The sequence below is a fragment of the Dermochelys coriacea genome, chromosome 8 (assembly GCF_009764565.3).
Source record: "Dermochelys coriacea isolate rDerCor1 chromosome 8, rDerCor1.pri.v4, whole genome shotgun sequence".
NCBI lineage: Eukaryota > Metazoa > Chordata > Testudines > Dermochelyidae > Dermochelys > Dermochelys coriacea.
This window is the reverse complement of record NC_050075.1, coordinates 7,007,291-7,026,988: the sequence shown is the minus strand read 5'-3', so window position 1 is coordinate 7,026,988 and position 19,698 is coordinate 7,007,291. Positions and strand designations below refer to the sequence as shown.

At 49.6% G+C, this 19,698-nt stretch overlaps 1 protein-coding gene across 3 annotated transcripts in view; it reads right to left on the bottom strand.

The window, feature by feature from the left end:
* CAMK2A (calcium/calmodulin dependent protein kinase II alpha) overlaps nt 1–19,698 on the bottom strand; it is an 80,374-nt gene that overhangs the window by 7,538 nt on the left and 53,138 nt on the right. For 2 of the 3 annotated variants that reach the window (XM_038412951.2, XM_038412953.2), the window contains exons 9-15: nt 19,302–19,396; nt 18,361–18,483; nt 16,193–16,276; nt 14,229–14,271; nt 10,147–10,187; nt 3,376–3,424; nt 1,263–1,338 (exon numbers count right to left, since the gene is read on the bottom strand). In XM_038412951.2, the coding sequence (XP_038268879.1) occupies nt 1,263–1,338; nt 3,376–3,424; nt 10,147–10,187; nt 14,229–14,271; nt 16,193–16,276; nt 18,361–18,483; nt 19,302–19,396 (511 nt within the window). Of the gene's footprint in view, nt 1–1,262; nt 1,339–3,375; nt 3,425–4,505; nt 4,539–10,146; nt 10,188–14,228; nt 14,272–16,192; nt 16,277–18,360; nt 18,484–19,301; nt 19,397–19,698 lie in introns of all 3 variants that reach the window. The other variant, XM_038412950.2, reaches the window with a different exon arrangement.

The window sequence follows — 19,698 nt, the reverse complement described above, 5'->3', positions numbered from 1 at the left end:
AACCTATCAACCTTTTAAAAGACATAGTTAAAGATCCCCAAATACTCCTCTGGATTATCCTCACATTTTCATGATGAGAGTTAATGGCAGGAGCTGCTGAAATAAAGCATCAAGAACTTTAGGGAGACATGAGCCCTGTTTCTCATAGTGTTAGCTTCAGAGTCCCTGGCACAAGTGTACAAAAAAGCAGCAGGGCAATATGCCAGTCACAATTCATCCCTGTGAAATGGACATAAAATGTTACCTGGGAGATAGCTTGTGGCTGGCACCAAAACCAAGCAGTGGGAAGTTCCATCATGCAGATGGGCCCAAGTCAGATCCATTTACCCAAAACCCCCTGAGCTGCGAAGGGTTCAGATAAAGGGGGCCAGATCTGCATTATGAATGTGCAGAACAACAAGGTTTTGCAACACCCAAAACACTTGTACTGAAGCTGCTAACTGGCCCCTCCGTCTGGACCCAAGCTGCCTTTTGCACATCCCCCTTAATGAGGGATAGAAAGACTTAGCTGAAAAATTGTGTGCTCTGAGCTAATCCCAAGAATTGAGGGAGAGAATTACAATACCTCCCTCACCATGTGGAATTGGATCTTTGTGATACACTACCTAAGCTTTTGCAGACCTAGAATAGGCTTCTGACCTCTTTTCTGAGACAAAATAAAACCCAAATAAAAATCTAACCCTGCTCCATACCAATGAACCCCTGCTCTTGGTCTCTGAGGCAGGAAGTGAAATCTGTGTGAGCTCGGCAGTACCTCTTAAATAGGCTTTGGATGCAGGAGTTTGTAGGAGGGAATGTCTTTGAGTAGTACTTGCTCAGCTAGTAGAAACTTGCTGTTTCAAAGTACCACAAGGCACTTTTGAGTAATAATGTGTGGAAATAACATTCCTCCCTCCATTATAAATCACAATTATTCATCCTTTAGCAATCCATAAAATGCATCCATCCATTATAATGAGGGGAGAGTGGCATGGTACAGTGGTTTGGTTTGAGTATGGGACTGGGAAATCAGATCTCCTGAATTCCAGGCCCAGCTCTGACGCTGACCCTCTGGAGTCTTGAAATAGTTACTTACTTTTTCTGGGTCTCACCATCTTAGCAACCTGACATTTCCCACCGGATGGCCACACAAACCAACCTACTCCTTTCTCACAGCCGAGAGCACTTGGCAGTGTTGCGGCTAACTGAACTCCACTTAGCTAGCTGAGCCAAACTCCCCCTCTCCTCATTGTACAGTCAGAACCCACCCCAGATACACTCACGTGTAGGACTCAAAGTCTCCATTGCTTATTGCTTCGATCAGTTGCTCTGTTACTTTAATAATTTCTTGTTTTCGTACTGTTGGTTTAAAAAAAAACAAAAGCACAAATTTTAAAGGGATAGTTGTATTAGTCTGTATCAGCAAAAAAAACGAGGAGTCCTTGTGGCACCTTAGAGACTAACACATTTATTTGGGCATAAGCTTTCGTTGGGTTTTAGCCCACAAAAGCTTATGCCCAAATAAATTTGTTAGTCTCTAAGGTGCCAAAAGCACAAATGTTGAGGTCCCCATGCGAAAAAGGGCATCCCCATTCACCCATTCACTTGAAAAAACTTGTCGGGGGAGAGGGGCCCAGAGGATGGAAAGCGGGGTTTTCTGCCTGGATGGATGGGAGCAGGAAAGGGCCTGGGAACGATGAGATAGAAAAGTTCTAACAATAGCAGATGAGGAAGCTCCTTCAGAATCACGGACACTTACAGGAATTCTTAATGTTCATCTCTTTTTACAAAAGTAGAGGGTTAGTGACCGATCTGTGGTACAAAATGGTGGTATAGAGTCTTGAGTGACCTCAGCATCACCATCTGGCCAGTAAATCTCCATCAGTTTAACCATCTCTAAGCAAGTGAACTTTGCTTGACTCTCCCAAGACTTTTTATCCTGCTCACTAGCCAGAATGTTGTGCTGCAGACCCCTAGCCAAACACTAGGGTGGATGGAACCAGCTAACAGGTCCCTCATCTGGTGGCTGGGTGTCCATCTTGCTTGTGATCACAGCTGAAACTTAAATTGGGATCATCCTAGTCTGTGGGTGGCACTTCTCCCACGCGAGCCAAAAAACACCCCTTGCCTCTGCCCCACGGTAGGAGGAGGTAGGGTTTTCCTTGCATGTCTCAGAGGGAGGTCTGACCTCGGAATCCCACCTGCCTCCATTCCATCGCCCACAGAAAACTCCAGGAGAGAACCAGCAAATGTAACTCTCAGCAGGGGCCAGGCTGATGTTTTGCGTCTCCATGCCTGTTCCCAGCTGGATCTGGGATAAGCCTAAACCTACTTGGGATGAGTCCAGTGATACTCGCTGGCACTTCTGAAGGAGCCTGTCAGAGCTACCCCCAGTGCTTAATAATGAAGTCCAGTTCAGATGCAGACCAGGGGTCTGTGTGACTCACAAAGTAGAGTTAATTTTTTATTATGCCAAAGGGGGAAGAGAGAGAGAACGTCATTAATAAAAATGAATATCTAGCTCTGGACCTTTCTTGCATGCTCGGCCTGAAGTGTTTCCACCCTTTGAAATGTTAATTTCCATTCCCTGTCTCCTGGGAGTTGTTCCCTGTGAGGACGAATTTTCAATTAATTTTAATGTCAGGCCAGAGTCCACATCACTTGCTGCTGGGTTCAGTTCATTGGGGAGACTTTACAAATTAGCGCTGAACAATTATTCCCCAGGCTATTCTTGGCAAGCTAGCCCTGACAGGGCTGGCTTGAAGGTATTTCCTCCCTAGGCTCTTCCCAAAAGCTGATTAACTTTTCAGACTGTCTCCAGTGGCAGGGACAGGATCAGAAGGGACAGGAACGAAAAGGAGCTAAGCGGGGAAGGCAGCGCTTGCAGAATGAGGCAAGGGATTGCTGAGCTCAAGCACTTGCGAAGGCTGGGAAGATCCCTGGTGAAGTGCCGGGATGGGTTCTGGCAGGGTCAGACTAACGCAAGGGCTAATTGTATATTGCCGCATAAAGAATGGCATGCTGCAGTGATGTTCTGGAGTAAAACACTGTGCATTAGAGAGGGATCAAAACTGAGGCCAGTCATCTGCCTCTCCTACAGTGATCCCTTGGGTGTGCAGATAAAATGGGCCAAATCTCTCCCTAGTGTCAAGACCAATATGTTCACAGAGACTTGGGTACCCTAGTAATAACAACACCTAACTCTGATCTAGTGCTTTTCATCTTGAAGCACTTTCAGTATCATTATCCCCATTTTACAGATGGGGAAACTGAGGCACGAGGCACAAATGAGTTTATACTGCATGGACAGTAACTATGTCTGACTTGGGAGGGTCCAGTGACAAGGGTAGGATCCCTGCACCTTTCTCCCTGACTCCTGAAGGTCATCCACTGTACCTTTGGTGTCTTCATCTTCAATGGTGGTGTTAGTGCTCTCAGAAGATTCCTGAGCAAAGAACAGAAAGGAGAGAGGAAAAGTAAGACCTGCTCTACGCTGTTTGTTTGAAGGCTCCTGTGCACTCAGCAATCCGTCACCCAGGTTCTACCCAACTCTGCAAATGGACCAAAACCAGGTAAAACACCAGCTGACCGAGCCAGCCATCAACCACCACTCTAGCTTAGCAACTGCAGTGCCCTCCCTGACTTTCAAACCTGATAATCAAAGAGAAGGGGGCTGTGTCTGTAGGAGTGGACATGCCTTTCCTGCAACCATCTACAGTGACATACAAGGGTCGGATCTGGGGGGAGCGGGGGAGTGTCAAAGGTTCCTAGGACTGCAGCCAGAAAGGGTGGGGAGAGGCTGTGCAGGGGTGAAAGACATCATGTTGACTGTACAATAGGAAAAGAAATGTACAAATTAACAAAGAGAGATAACTGCGATGAGAGAGTGAGGGGACTGTGCAGGAGTGAGAGAGACCACATTGACTGCATAATAGGGAGAGAAATGGACAGTAAAACAGAGAGGGCTTCCGAGACCCACATGGACTACCAAAGGCTGAGACAAACCGCCGACCGAGACACAGATTTGCACAGGGAGGCACCAGGGCCGCTGAACCCATCCACTCTCCAAATTTCCCAGGAAAGATGAGACTGCCAGCTGAGCTAGGGCAACCGCTCCACTAGCTCATCCCAGCCAAGGCGTATTTATGTATTACCCATAATCCACTAGAGTGGGTTGGCAAGGGCTGCCATTGCTGTTATGACTCCCGTGACCATACAGTTCCAGCAAAGCCAAGTGAGGTGTTTTTTCAAGGCTCTTTGGACTGATGCAGGCTGCAGACAGAAGGACTGGAAGAAATGTGTGATGGCCTGCCAGCAGGAAGCAAAGTTGGCTTCCCCTTGGCCTTGGGCACCACCAACCCTGTTCAAGGGATCTGGGGGTGATACTGCTTTGAAAATGTTCCCTCCAACCCAGTGTCCCCTCTTCCCTACCCCCCGTGTCAAAGGTAAGCTCCAAGAATGGGGTAGGCTGGCACACGTGGAGAGGCCCAGCATTAGCGGCATTGAGGAAGACGAAGGACACTCACCATTAACTGAACGCTGGAACTGGACTTTCTTTTCTGGAAAAACAAGGAGAAGAGATGGGACAGGGAGAGACACAGAGTGAGAAAGGCAGAGAGCAGCACATGGGAGACAGCAGCTCCTGAGCCACCCTTCACAGTCCTTTTGCAGGGGGAATTTGGGGGTAAATTTGGCACTCCAAGTGAGAAACTGATGCCACTACCTAAGGTGAAACAGGGCAGCCAATGCTATGCAAGGTCCCCAACACAGCTCCGCCAATGCCTCTCAGCCCTGATCTGCCACAACATCTGCTCCTCCAGTTCTGGATCAATGCACACCTCTGCCTATGAAACTCAATCCTTGCCTTGCTATTCCAAAACGGAGCCTCTCCAAGCAATGACAGCCAATCATGCCAAATTGTGCAGTGGTTTTGCAGTGTGGACAAACATCCACTCGGAACTAGCATGAGACCACTAAACTCATTCTATTTGTGACTATACAAGGATCTGAAACCAGGTGAGATGCTACTATTCTAATCCTCTTCACCAACTAAATTTTCCTCTGCCCTGATCCTGCATGTGAGCAAGTTGTGGTTCTAAACACTGGAATTGCTCAGCTGCAGGTCCTCTATGGAGTAATTTTTACAACCAGGAGTGTGCTAGAGAGTGCTTCTTGAACAAACCATGTCAAGGTGTCCTGGGTATAAATCTAGCACCTAGGCTATCTCCTTAGAACACAGCTGAGCTCCTCAAAAAAGAAGACCTTATGTGTATGCTTTGATTCCTACCCAAGAACGCTCTGGACTCCTTGGATAAAAAGACCCCTTGAACAGATTCCTGCCTATCACCCCAAAATACTCCTGCAGATTCTTGGCTTATGCACTCAGCTTCTTTTCACCTTCTGTTTGGTTTGGAGACTTCTTCAAAGGGATGGGCAAGATGACCTACCGCCTTTTTTCTATCTCTAACTTCTAGGATGTGCGCCAGGGTTATCAATTCTCTAAGAACCACATTCCACTTTGACTTCCATGATGCTAGGAGGTGGTGGTGAAGATGGCAGGAACTGGGAATTCCCACAACAGTAAAGGTCAATGCAAAACGCATCAGATTTGGGAGGTGCCATGCCAAGGTAACAGGCTTGGTGCCAGCACATTGAATTAGGCATAGACATACCTCCCACTGCCAACGGGGCAATGGGCAAAAGCTATGCATGCCCCTTGTGAGATAAAAGTCAGTGTCCCATCAGAGCTCATGATAGACTGTGTTATAAAGAGCCATCCGAATCCACTAATGCTTATTACCACTTGTTCCTCCCTTTGCATCCTAAATGAGTACAGCCATTTCATGAGGTTCCAGCCTACATTAGCATAGCTGTTGGCATCACGGGATGTCCTAAATTAGTCTCCCGGCACAAATATACATCCTCAAATATGACGTAAGGCCAGATAGTGGCGACCGCTGTATTTAGGGTGAAACCTGATGAGAAAGTGTAGTGACAGCTACCTTGATTCAGGACATAGGAAGATGCAAGGAGGGTCAAGAGCTTTCATTAATTCAGTTTGGGAGACGAGGCAGTCAGGGAAGAAATTTCAGACGGAACATGATGCAACACAAAGCAGTGACCGCATTAATTTAGGACGTACAGTAACAGGATGCAACATGGGGCAGTGACTTCATTAATTTAGGACGTAACAGGATGGGACATGGGGCAGTGATTGCATTCATTTACAATGTAACAGGATGTGACATCACACAGGGCAGTGAATGTATCGTATCCTCCAGAAAAAGGAGGACCAAAAATGGCCTCCATGCATTGTGAGTAGGGAAATTCTGGCCCTGTGAAAACTGTTTCATGGGAAAAGAACCTCCGGGGGCCGCAGGTTTCCAAACCCACAGGGCCACACTGCTGGATGTCTGCACTAGCAGGACAGGGGGGTAGCAGAAGTGGGCGGAACCCTGATTTCAACCATTTGCAAGACAATGTGACAGTTGCATTAACTCAGGGGTGGGACAGTAACTCAGGAATTGTGGGTCTGCTGCCTGGGACCAGTGTGCTGTCATGGGATGGTGAACCCAATGGGTTCCCCCAAATGAGGACAGAACCCATCCAGCACCATACCAGACCACATGGCCTGAGTTACAGTGATGTTCACTAATAAACAGCACTCCCCCTCCCCACTTAGAGGACACTCCTGTCCCCAAAGACCCCATAGAGTTTTCAAGACACTGTCCCACTTTTGCAGCTAAGTTAAAACCACAAACCAAAGAAATGAACACATCCAGCACGTGCCCTGATTTCTGCAGATTGCCCACAGTCTGTCACGCCAGCTTCGCCCCAGGGCATGTCCAGCTGCCAGCCTGAACATTCCACTCCTCTGTGCCCCGGAGGCTGCTGGGATGGAAGCCACACCCCCGAGAGAGAACCGTGCCTCCAGGCTGGCCAGGGCAGCGAAATGTGGGGAATGGTGCTATTGAACGGTCCGTTGGGAAAGAACCAATACCTGTGTTGTTTCAGCAGGAGCCCTTCCTCTGCCCTGCCTCCTACCTCTACCCCTCCCACGAAGGTAGCACTTCTCCCATCTTCCTGTCAAGTTGTATCATGGCACGGAGCCAGGGAGGAGAGGCTTCCAGCCATCTACCCAGGCTGTCCCTCCTTGGTGCCCAAAAAATGCAGTCATGGGCAATCCAAAATCATTAAGAACTCTTCCCCAGGTTCACATGCTCTCAAGAGCTGGGTGATAATGTGGGGCAGACGAGCCCATTCACAGGGCCCTTGAGACAAGGTTCAGAATTGAAGGATACAAACCTAAGTGACTGATGCGGTACTGGAAATCTAAACCCTTCCTTTTTGATGGTTCCAACGATTTAGTTTGTGTTGGTCCTGCTTTGAGCAGGAGATTGGACTAGATGACCTCCTGAGGTCTCTTCCAACCCTAATATTCTATTATTGTTTTCCTAACAATCTACCCACAATTACCCTCGAGCTCTGCTGCATACCTAGGACCGTATTCACCCTTATGGCCACCACAAAACCAACATGAAGAACTTTTATCAAAGAGGTTTTCCACCAGCACACCCACCTTTGTGAAGTGACAGGTCTAATTCAACACTGCCCCTTAGGGATGGCTAAGGCCCTTTGTTTTCAATTTTTAATGAATTTTAACAAAACATTCCCACATTCCCAGCTTTTACAAAAGCCATTATTTTGTAATTATTTTACTACTTTTCACCCAAATTTCAGACCACTCAAGTACATGGAAATATTGATAATGTTAAGCAAATCCAATGCATTACATTATGCAGATGTGTTTAGGTTAATCAAAAGTTAGTCTAAGGGTAAATGTGAGGCTGTCTGTTAGAGTAAGGCAATGTAGTAGAAGATACACACACGCGTGTTAATACTGTACACACTGTTAAGATATAGTTCATGAAATAAACCACAGCATTAAACCGCTTTTACTTTCAATACTCTTACTTTTTTCTATTTGTTGCTTTACATCTGTTCCTCCATCCCCCAATATTAACCCCAATATTTACCAGAAAACGTTAATGTTATTTTTGAATCGATTTTCATCTGTTTTCAAATGTTTGTAATAAACACCAATAAATTCCCAGCAAATTTTAAACAAACTAAAACCCAAACACAAAGGCCTTGCCCATGGGCAATCCAACCAAGGTACGCCACTACACAGGCTTCCTGGTCCATCACTCTCTCTTTCCACAGCTTTAGACAGCATCTTTGAGTTTGTCTTACCTCTTCCCCAGCCCCTTGCACTGCATCAGCAATGCCTGTGGGGGGATTCTTTCCCCTGGTGACCATCATAAGCTGCTGGCACCTCTGGCAGTGCCAGGGTAGCAGAGGAGAGGTACAGGCTGACAGTGAGGTGCCCATGGTACAATCATGACTCTCCTGGTCCAGGGCCTTACTGTGTCACATCCCACAAGACTAGTGTGCAGGATGTTAACAGTGAGAGTTCTGACCTAGGGCACCCCTACATGTGTCGTGACCTCATGACCCAGTGTGGCGTCTTCACGTCATGAAGCAGCAATACCTTCTGATGGCAGCAGACCAAGATACAATATTCTCTGGCCTGCAGGTGAATCTCAAGAGTTAGAGAGAGAGGCTGGCAGCAGAAGTAGAATGAGCTGAGCTCGTATACAGCATTTCTGTGGTTTCAGAGTAGCAGCCGTGTTAGTCTGTATTCGCAAAAAGAAAAGGAGTACTCTAAGGTGCCACAAGTACTCCTTTTCTTTTAGCATTTCTGTGGTTATAAATGCTATTAACATTGTGGGCTTGGCCTCCTCCAACAGTACAAGAGAGAGAGGAAGCAATCCATTGCCAAAGCTCCTTAGTCCATCCAGCAACTGGGTCACAGGGGGAGGAAGGCTGGCCTGATTCTCTGGCCCTCCCAGAATCCTGGGGCCCTGCACAGCTCGTAAATTTGCCCCCAGAGAAAGCCCCAGAGAGAAGAGGTCACCATGGCGTCTGGTACCAAGCCCTGGTGAAATCAGTGGAAAGACTCCCAATGCATCAGGCAGAGAGACCTTCCCACAGATCACACACCCTCCTCTGAGGAGGAAGGATGACGAAGCCCCCTCTCCCCCCCCCCACGCACACATACCAGAGGCCATTAGAACAGGTGATTAATGGAGAGAGCTGATTTCCACTGGGCTCTCACCCCAGGACACTGCCTGGCTCTGGACGCGGAATTGAGCTCGGTAGGTACCACAAGCACATGGGGCCCCGTCGCTCACCCTGACATGTCCATACTCTTTTTAAGTAAAATGGGATTTTTTTCTTATTATTTCTAACTCTTGAATTTAGGGCGGGAGGGGAGGGGTGTGCCCCCCCACTCCCCTGGGACCAGTGCTACCTGCTGGGGAAGTGAGAGGAATGGAATTGGCAGGCTGTGAAACTCTCTGAAGAGAGCCGGCTCCTGCTGCTCATTTATTCATTTGAATACAGGCAGCTCCTTCCAGGTTCTTGCGCTCAGCCTCCCTTGGGTGACCCTGAATTTGCATGGGCTCGCCTGCTAACAAGCGGGGGAGATTCTGGAATGCCTCTGCTTTGAATTCCTGCTGCTCGCCTGAATCTTCGGCTCTCCCCACCAGGCATAAATTGCAAGCCTCTCTTTCCCCTTCCCCTCTTCCTTTCCTGATCCCTTCTCTCCCCTTCCCATCCATTCGACTCCTCTCCTTTCCCCATTCCTCCTGCCCTCATGGGGAGAGAGTGGTGGGGGCGTGTGGAGAGGGCTGCAGGCAGCTAGGCAGCAGTAAAATCCTCGGGAGGAGGCTAATTTCGGAGTTCTCATGTCACCTTCCTGCTGGGGTGTTGGAGGGGTGCATTATTCAGGCATGAGCCTGTGCATCCATTCTCTCCGCTCACGGATCTGAAAGCTGCCAAGCTTTTCCCTAGAGAGTTTTGCACATTTTACAGTTTTTCCCTTTTGCTACTGTTGCACCTCTGCTGACTGACAGCGGGCATTGCGGGGGACAGGGGAGGAAGGACAAGGCGATGGTGGCCAAGGAGCTGGGCCAAAAATGCATGGCTACCAACCGCACTTTCAAACAGAGGAAGGCCACGGCGGGGCCCTCAGCAGAGCCGAATCCACTGCAGCCCCAAGAAGTGGCCCCCGGGGCGCTGTCCTGGCTGGGAGGGAGTGCTTACCTTCACGCCATCATTCTTCTTGTTGCCTCCACTTTTCCCTCCTGCGGAGACAAGGTAGGAGGTTAGCAGGGCCAGGCAAGGCACCAAGGCCAGCAGAGTGAGGATCAGTAGCATGAGGGACGATGGAGTCAGACAAAAGAGGGGTGGGGTTCAGGAGTCCTTCCGGGTTAGTGTGCTCCGGACCCAGAGCAGAACAGCCCCAGGTGCAGCCTCTCTCCCCAGCCCCTTAAGCTGCAAGGTGAACGCCTCAACTCCAGCCCTTCCTTCTCCTGCACGGAGACAGAGGCCCTGGCCACCAGCTCCGTGGAGGAACCTGAGCAAGGGGCAGTGTTGGAAACAGCAGAGGCCTGGGGAGAGGGAGAGGTCTCTGGGCAGTTTTCTTCCTGCCGGGACTCAAGGGTCATGCAGCAGTCTGGCCAGTGAGGATCCAGTGTCCTCCACCACAGAGCATGAGCCTCAGTCCAGCCCCAGGGCTTCCCCTCCTGCCTTTGTCTTGGGGAGCTGAATATGGAGCTCTAAGCAGTGCGCCGTGGCACTGCCTGCCTGCCTCTCTCTCTCTCTCTCTCTCTCTCTCTCTCTAATTTTAGCCCCATGCTGCCGGGGTCATGTGCTACGATTCCCTGGACCTGACAGCTGCAGCCCACATTTTGACTATGATGAAAAGCAGACGGCCTCCCTTGAGCCCACCTATCACCGCAGGCCTGGCCCCATCCCCCAGGGCCACTCCAGCGCTCTCCCAGCTCACTGCCCTTGGCAAACAGATAATGAACTTCCAGCAGCCGCCCTCCCACGCAGTAGGCTCAGATGAGTGCACTGAGGGGAGGAGACCGCTGTGAATTCCCAGGCAGAATGCGGGGAGGGAAGTGGCTATGGGGTGTAGCTTTGAACATCCTGGCCTTAGATGCTCAATGACAGCCTCTTCACCCTTAGTAGGGCCTGACCGAATATCCCCCCTGGGTATCTAACTCATCCAACTCCAGCACATATTCTCACAACTGCCACATGTCCGCAAAACCCTAACTACCCCCTCGACAAATGCCCGGGGCTGACCCTGACCCCCAGCCGCTGGACAATCCCAATGCCCCTTGCAGGCCCCAGCGGTCCTCGACCTGACCTTCCTCCCAACTCACCTCCTGCTCCCTCTTACCCACCCGACAAGCACCCTGCTCTGACTGTCTGCAGCTACTTCACAAACTCCCTTTGCCAACCATCCTCTGTCCAGCTCCTGAGATTTCCCATAAGGCCCCGATCCAGGCAAGCTTAATCACCCCTCCATCCTCTTTCAATCCCATCCTAACAGTGCCCTGTCCTGGCCCCCATCACTCCATCTGTTCAGAGAATCACAGGTTCCCAGGCCAGAAGGGACCACTGTGATCATATACTCTGACCTCTGGTACAACCCAGGCCAGAGAACTGCCCCAGAATAGACACTGGCTTCCCCCATCCCTCAGCTGAACACCTCACGGTCCCTCCGCCCTAGACCAGCGTCCAGATTCCTCCTCCCCTCCCCCACAACTTCCCCGGTTCCCCAGCTCTCCTCCGATGTGCACAGTCCCTTTGGCACCTGCACATCCTCTGTCCTCCCTGCCTCTCCCCGCCCAGAGGAACTGGAATCCAGCTAACGCCCTCCCAGGCTTGAGACATCCTGGCCTCGATTCACCCTTTGCCCTGCACCTTGTGTCAGCATTTACACAAGTGCAGAGTGTAAATCGGACGGGCAGCATTTTGCACTGGTGTAAACGACTGTGCAAGGAGGAGGTGTTGCAAACAGCTGGGGCAGGGGCACGAGGAGGTGTTGCAAACAGCTGGGGCAGGGGCACATTTTGTTAGGACTTTAAAAAAGAAAGTTAAAATGCCCTCTGACCATGCCCAGCAGCTGCTGAGGCTGGGAGTCAGCATTACGCCCCAGGGGCTTTCACAGCCCACATCATGTTCATGCAATTGCCCCTTCACAGGCCTTCAAAAACACAGATTAGCTCCAGGTATGTTTTTAGGGTCTTCCCAGAACACAGGTGATTAGCAAGAGCTAATTTGCAATGCTATTTAGATTGTCAAGACTTTGGGGTAGGAGCTGTGTCTTCTAATTTCCTTTAAAGCCCCAAGCATGCTTTGGGTACTATGTAGCTAAAAAATGATCAAACAAGAACACTAATAGATCAGAAAACTCTTTGTGATCTCTACCCACCCATTAGCAATTTTCCAAAATTAAGTGTCTTTTCAAATGACAATCCTGCTAATAATCAGCTACAATGACCTCCGCACTGTCTGAGATGGAGAATGAAGAGGTCCCTTGCCTGAAAGAGTTTACAGTCTAGCAAGGAGAAGTGGTCACTTGCTTTACCGTCACCAATATGTTGTTTTCCTAACAGAGATTTTTTTTTTGCTTCATATTGAATGAGTGTGGAACAAACCTGAGACTGGTCCAGGTTAAAACACACCTGTGGCCACAACAAATCTCACCAACCCCTTTTCTAGGCTGGCTGGTCCCCTGATGTCAGAGATTCGCCCCTCTCTGAGGGACACAGCCAGGCCAGGCCTGCAGCCCTGCACATTAAGTACCAGTGCCCTCCTCCACCTTTTCCACTAGGGCTCTGAGCAGGTTGCAACAGGGAGCTGCAGGGGCCTGTGCTGGAGAGGGGATGCTTTCAATGCCAGTTTGAGGGTCGAGGTTCAGACTCATTGTGAGAGATCTCGTTGTGAACCACACTCAGGAATCATCTGGGAATTCATGATTCCTTTATGTGAATTCCCACCTGTAGGGTTTGCTTTAAGTCTGCTGAATACCCCACAAGACAGGTGCTTTGAGAGAAGATGCTAGCTAGTTATGTCTGTGCATCCCACAGGAGTAGACAGTGGGCTACAAAAACCCCTCCCCAACTCCCTTCTTGTCTGCTTGTGTGTACTAGCTGTGTTGTAACACCTGGGAGTAAGGGAAGGAGGTGGAGCCTTTGGGCACAGACCAGACTTCCTAGTAGCTTGAACCCTCCTTGAAACTCTGACCACAGGACTCTCCCCTAGAGAGGGAGAGAAGAAAAGGCAGAAAAAGAAAGGAGGGAAACAGACAGAGACTCCAGCCTCTGGGGCTGCTGCGGTCTAGTTCTGACCGTACCTGGACGGCTTCCAAAGGGCCTGACTGCAAGGCAATTTTTCCATGACTCTCTAACACCCTCCCCCACACAGAGAGAGAGATTTTTTCACGTTGGGCTGCACTCCAAGACCAGCCTTGCAGGGAAAACAACCTGATAGCTCGCATGCGATGATGGGTAGAGTGGTGTTCTCCCCCTCACAGCAGGGCCCTCTCTTTCAGAGCCAGCCATTCGCACCCGAGGCCCTTGGGATTGCAGTTCCCATCCCAGAGGACCCTCGATGGAAGAGAAACTTACTGGGGGCACTTTACATGATTAGGTTCCACGTCTTTGTATTGATGTCTGCAGAGAGGCCCACATGACTTGGGCCATATCTGCCTCTCATTATTCACAACCTAGATGGAGGCTGAACCTAGGACTCTTCCCGAAAGGCTTTTTCTCTTTCCTTTTGCTCTCCTTGGGGCCCATCCTGGCATGGCCGCGGGAGGGGTTATTACAGTGACAGGAGCTTTCCCCTTTGGGCTGAATCTGAGCACCAGCCACTCGCCACAGAACTGTGAAATGAGAGGCTGCCCCTTCTCCGCCCCAGCACCTACCCAGGATGTGAACACGGCTGCCCATTAACTGTGAGTAAGCAAATGCATAGAAAGCCCTTCAGGACCAAATCTCCAGGACCTGTGATTTCCCACGCCCTCAATTCCACTCCCCTTGGACATACATCTCTCCTGCTTCCCTGCTCCAGGTCACCTTCCCCGCTGCCAGCCTGGTGGTGCTTCCCAGAATGACATCCATTACGAGCACGCAGCATGCATGTTCAGCTCCCACAAGGACATGGACGGTGTAAATGCAGAGGGACCAGTCTTTACCAGTAAGGCTTCTGGGTTTGGCTGGCTTTTGTGGGTACAAATCAGCTCCCACCTAGCACCCGAAACCCAGTGTATACAATAAATGCAAAGCAACCGAGTAAAAAGCGTGAGGTGCCAAGACAACACCTACCAGAGAAATTCCGGGTTGCCAGCATCGTAGTGAGAATAGCTCCCTGAAATACACAAAAAGCAGAAAGGAAAGAGAGATCACTGTGCTCAGAGTCAGGTCCATCTGTTTGTCCTTCTATTCAAAGGTATCCGGTGGAAAACAGAACCAGGTGGAGCTGGTGGGAGATTGCATGAACATAGTCCAGAGATGATATTAACAGAAACAGAAACCAGTTTGTAGAAACAGGTCCTGGGTAGGGGGTCCTACAATCCGAGTCTCTGGATGATAACAGGAGGGACAGGATGATTTACAACCTTCTTGCGAAGACAATCTAGATCTCTCCCCTGGGGCTTTTTATGTGCCATGCAATGGCATCATTTCTCTGGCCCTGTGTTCCAAAGACATCGAGACCAGACCAGCAGAGAGATTTCTATTGGGAGTTTCTGGGAAGTTTCCTTATCTTGAGATTTCTCTCAGAAATTCCCCCCACATCATCCGCCTTTCTGAGATTCTACCAGAGTGAAAATGGCCAAAACGCCAGAACTCTGCTCACTCCAGTAACACACACTTTTACTTCTCAATAACAGCTTAAAGCTTATTCTCCTGTACCTGCCTCCCTAACCACAGTCCCAGGGTTTCCACTGCAGGCCACTAAACTGCCTATACCCATGAGATTAAAAGGAGTATCAGACATGCAGGGCCGTACTCTGATTTCAATTTAGTCTGTGTAAATAGTAACAAGTGGAATTACTCCAGATTGAAATGGGTGTAAGAGAGGTCAGAATCAGGTTCAATGCTATTAAAGTAACTTCTTATACTAATTACAGCTGGGGGGGGGGAGGGAATTGCCATCAAAACTAAACTTTGACCAAAAACAGGAAAAAAAAGTACTGCAAAAACGTTCACCAGAAATGTTTTCCGTTTTCCAGGCGACTCTACTAACTAGTCAAGTAGCATATAATGAGATTTGAGTAATTGGTTACAGTAACGGATTACTATGTAGAAGTGTAGACCTGAACTAATCGGATTACTTGCTGAGATGAACAGTAAATATAGATTATTGCCAGTTTTTTTTCTTGCCAATCTTGTTACCACTTGGAGCCACCTACTTTGTGCTGCAAAGCTATCAGCTCTCCCAGGATAATGAAGGGCAGGGCTAGATCCCTGCTTAGATTGGAGACCCCCATGAAACAGAGGCCTGGCTTGACAAATCCCTGGCTGGGATGATTTAGTCGGGGTTGGTCCTGCTTTGAGCAGGGGGTTGGACTAGATGACCTCCTGAGGTCTCTTCCAACCCTAATCTTCTCTGATTCTATGAACAGTAATACGCTGCTGGAAGTTGGTGTTAATGACTCAGTATTCTTCCCAGTATGGAAAATCAAAGTTCTGACTCCTTCCGATCCCTCGAGATCCAATAGCACTTTTTGTAAGTGTACTGAGGCATTTGCCCCAACTGCTGGGTGATGTCTCTACTCCAGTATTTTGCCTACCTATAATTCCCCCTACCTTGTTAATTGGGTACAACAGTCCTTCTTCCCCTCTGGCTCTAACCCGCTGTGGTGGGTAGCACTGCCATGCACCATTAAAAGGGCTGCCCCCTAGTGGCAGATGTAGACACCCTGGAGCACTGTTCAGCTTTGGTATCCCTACAGCTGAAAGGTGCTCTATATATGTCTATCACCGTTCCTACCCCAGATGGGAATACGGATTTCCCAACTTGCTTGCAACACACCCAACAGATGATTTCCTCAAAATAACTAGCAACCCTAGTCAGACATCCTTTTGCGCCTGGTTTTTAATGTTCAGCCCCTCAGCTCAGCCTCTCCTTTCCCTGGCCAGTCTGGCGCCCCTGAAATCCAAACTCACAGGGTAACACGGACTCCCACCCGGTGACACATCTCCTGTTCAGGAAAACAAACTCATCACGCATTTCCCAACTGGTTCCCAAAGGTACCTGGGTGCCGGGGATGGGCCCTGCGAATTACCTTTAGCTTTCTTCTGGCGTTGAACTTCTTCAGGCAGTCCACTGTCTCTTGTCTGTGCATGCATGACGCCACAGTGGAGCGGTGCTAGAAGAGAGAAGGAGAGCCCGCTCAATAGTGGAGGGAAGAAGGGAGGGGAGAAACCTGGAGACCCAAGGACTTGGGGAATGGCACACATGTACACACACACACTCTGTTGCTCTCACATGCACACATGCATGCACTCTGGCTCTCCTGGCTGAGGCAGACGGCCATTGCTGCATGCAGCTGCGTGGGCCTCTCTGGGAGCAGCAGATAAAACTTTAATGGGTAGCATGAGTTAGCCATTCTCTTTGTTCATTTGTTCCTCGTTCTGCTGTGCAGTGGGCTGTAAATTAGCTTGCAGAGAGCTTAGCTATGCCCTGGGCTGACTGATTTGTCTGGATGATTAACACTGCAACTCCTTGCTATGGAGGGATGTGATGAGAGGTCTCAGGCATGGACTATATACATGGCAGTGAGGCTAAGTTCACGGACGATTTATCACTTTGGTCGTTGATTAGACTTTTATGGGATGAAAGGTGTGTCAGTGAGTCTCAGGCTTCGGTACAATCTCTGCCATGGAAAGGAGCTCTGTTACTGGCCCCTGCCTGGGGGACTTTCCTGTTTCTAAGGCCTGATCTACACTACACAGTTAGGTCAACGTAAGGCAGCTTACGCTGATGTAATTAGGTCAGCGTACGCACTATAGCCTTGTCCCGCTGATGTAAGTGCCCTGCTACACTGACATAATAACTCCACCTCCATGAAAGGTGTAGGGTTTATGTCGGTGTAGTTAGGGCGAGGCAGGGTCTGTGTAGACACTGCGTTACTTACATCTACTTACATCGGCTATTGGCTGTCTTGTCAGTTTCAGGGTTCCATGCTGGAGTTGTGAAATTGACAAGAAAGCCGGGCAGCTAGAGTCTGGCTGCCCCCATTCTCGGCAGGGACAGGGGAGGCGAGAAGCCCAGGCAGCTGCCCCCAGCTCCCGACTGGGAGGTGAGGAGCCCAGGTGGCTGCCCCCCACTCTCAGCTGGGTGTGGGGAGCTGAGAGACCGGGGGACAGCTGGGCTCCCAGCAAGGAGCTGCACAGAGCTGAGCACCCTGGCTCTCAGCCCCGCACACTACCCCTCTTCAGTTGGTGGAAGCACTCCTGGTGAGGACACGCACCACTGACAGGAGAGTAGTGTGGACGTCAGCCACCACTGGCTGTAAGTTGACCTAACATAGGTCAACTTACATCCGTCTGTAGACATTCCCTAACTGTTACAGCCCACACAATAGGGCCCTGTAGCCGGGAAGTAAGGGAGCATGTTGCAGATCTGAAGTGAAGCATTAAAGATCCAGAAGGCACTAGAGAAAGAGTATTTTTGCCATGTGAAGACAATATTATGACTGTCAGAAACCTAGCTGTAAACAGAAGACAGCAGAAGAGAGAGTGCAGGGCTTGCTGGGGTTTGCATTTACACCAGAAGGTGCAGTGCAGGGAGGAAGAGGAGCAGCAGCGGGAGGAGAAGGAAGGCATGGCACAGCCAGCAGCAGTGGCAGAGCAGAGCTTAGAGATGATCTCTATGGTCCATGCTCTCAGGGAGCTGGGCAGGTGAGTCTGACACAGCCCCCCTCAAAGAGAGAAGGAATTCCCACCATCCTCCTGCAAAGGAACCAAAAGCAGCAGGGATCCAGCTGCCTGAGGCTCCGACGATGCGGGCGTGAGACATTAATGAAATAACAGCATTTTTATTGGTTTGGCTAAGATGGCACATTTCCTCCCATCACCAGGCTGTCTGGGCTCAAGCATTTAATGTGAGTTCGTATTAATGCTTCACTTGCACTAAGGCTTAACAACAACTAAATGTCTCGTGCTGACTTAGAGAAATGCCTGTCGCTGTATCAGAGGAGCGAGACCTGGGAGGAAGATTTCATTACACATCAGATAGACAGGCCACACACAAGGCGATGCCTATTCACCAATATGCAAAGTGAGGTGCCTCATCATTTGCATAAAACTTCCCGGTTTCTGAACCTTCATCCTTAACAGAAATGTTCCCGCATCACAGAACAGGCCACATCTCCCAGCGGCATGCTAAGCTGCCTGTCCTTCCAGTGTCTGGCTAGCGCCCTGAGTAGCCCATCCTGTACGACATGCTTACCGATATCCATGGATGCTTCAGAGCCTCTGCTGCCGTGATACGCTTGGATGGGTTGATTGTTAACATCTTGTTGATGAGGTCTTTTGCTTCAGGAGTGACAGTATCCCACTCGGGTGAAGGGAACTGCGAAGGCAAAGGGGCCAGATGTGAGCATGCTATCAGCAATGGCATCAGGAGCATTTCTGCTGCTGCCCAGCCCCCCCAGATAAAATTTTGCTCATTCCCGCACACTCCTATTACAAAAGGATGAGCCTCTTCTCATGCTGGGAGTCTGTGGTGGGTTTTGGCCAAAGGGAGAGTGAACGGTTAATTCTGCCAGCTCAGGGAGCACGACGCCTGGAACAGTGGACACTAGGAAAAAGTCTATCCTCTACTGGAGAGGATCAGACCCACTGTTGTTTTCCCCACTGTAGCCTGGAGTAGCAGCTTACAAAGAGAATATTAACTCTAACGCTGCTTTGTCACATGGGAATTCTCCTTTGGCTCAGGTGGGGAGCCTGAGGCAGAAAAGACTCCGAGCTTTGAGCTGATGACCCCAGCGTCAGCTAGAGTGTTCGTAACTGTCCCCAACAGACACTTCAGGAGCAGCAACAGCTCCAAGAGGGACTCCGGAGGAAGATCTGTCCAAGCTGCCCCACAGCTGCCCTAGCCTTTTGGTGTTGTGCTGTTTCCTCAGGGAAAACCAAACCGCACACCTTCCTCCACAAGGCCTTGAAAAAGCTGTGTTGGTGATTGGTGGATATGGTCTTCCCCATGGCCACTCACAAGCACAGAAGGAATAGTGCAGTTGGTTTCCTTCAAGCCAGCAACTGGTCTCAGCTACTGGTCCTATTTGTATAAAGAGTCAAAGTGATAACTTGGAGGCCAGATGGGTGCCGGAGAGAGGAAGAGAAGAGTGTGAGAGAGACGAGTAGAGAGGAGAGAAAAACAAAGCTACTTACATCATAGGCCCCGGCTTTGATCTGCTGGTACAGTCGGTGCTGATCCTCATCCCAAAAGGGAGGATACCCAACCAACAGAATATAGAGAATGACTCCTGTACCAGCGAGAGATAGAAGCATATTATTATCAACCTCCATCAGGCGGAGGTGGGAGAGAGTTTAGATCACTGACTTATGAGATCTGTATGGTCCCAAGTTCTGTGTTGGTCTAAATCAGGGAAAAGAAGTTAGAGGTGAAGGTAGATTTTTATTAAGTAGGGCTCAGTCGCCTACCCAATTTCAGGCTGACATACACACACACACACACACACACACACACACACACACACACACACAGTCATGATGCCTGTGCATTCAAATGACTGGTCAGATGCCATGCATGCGTGCAGCTCTCCAA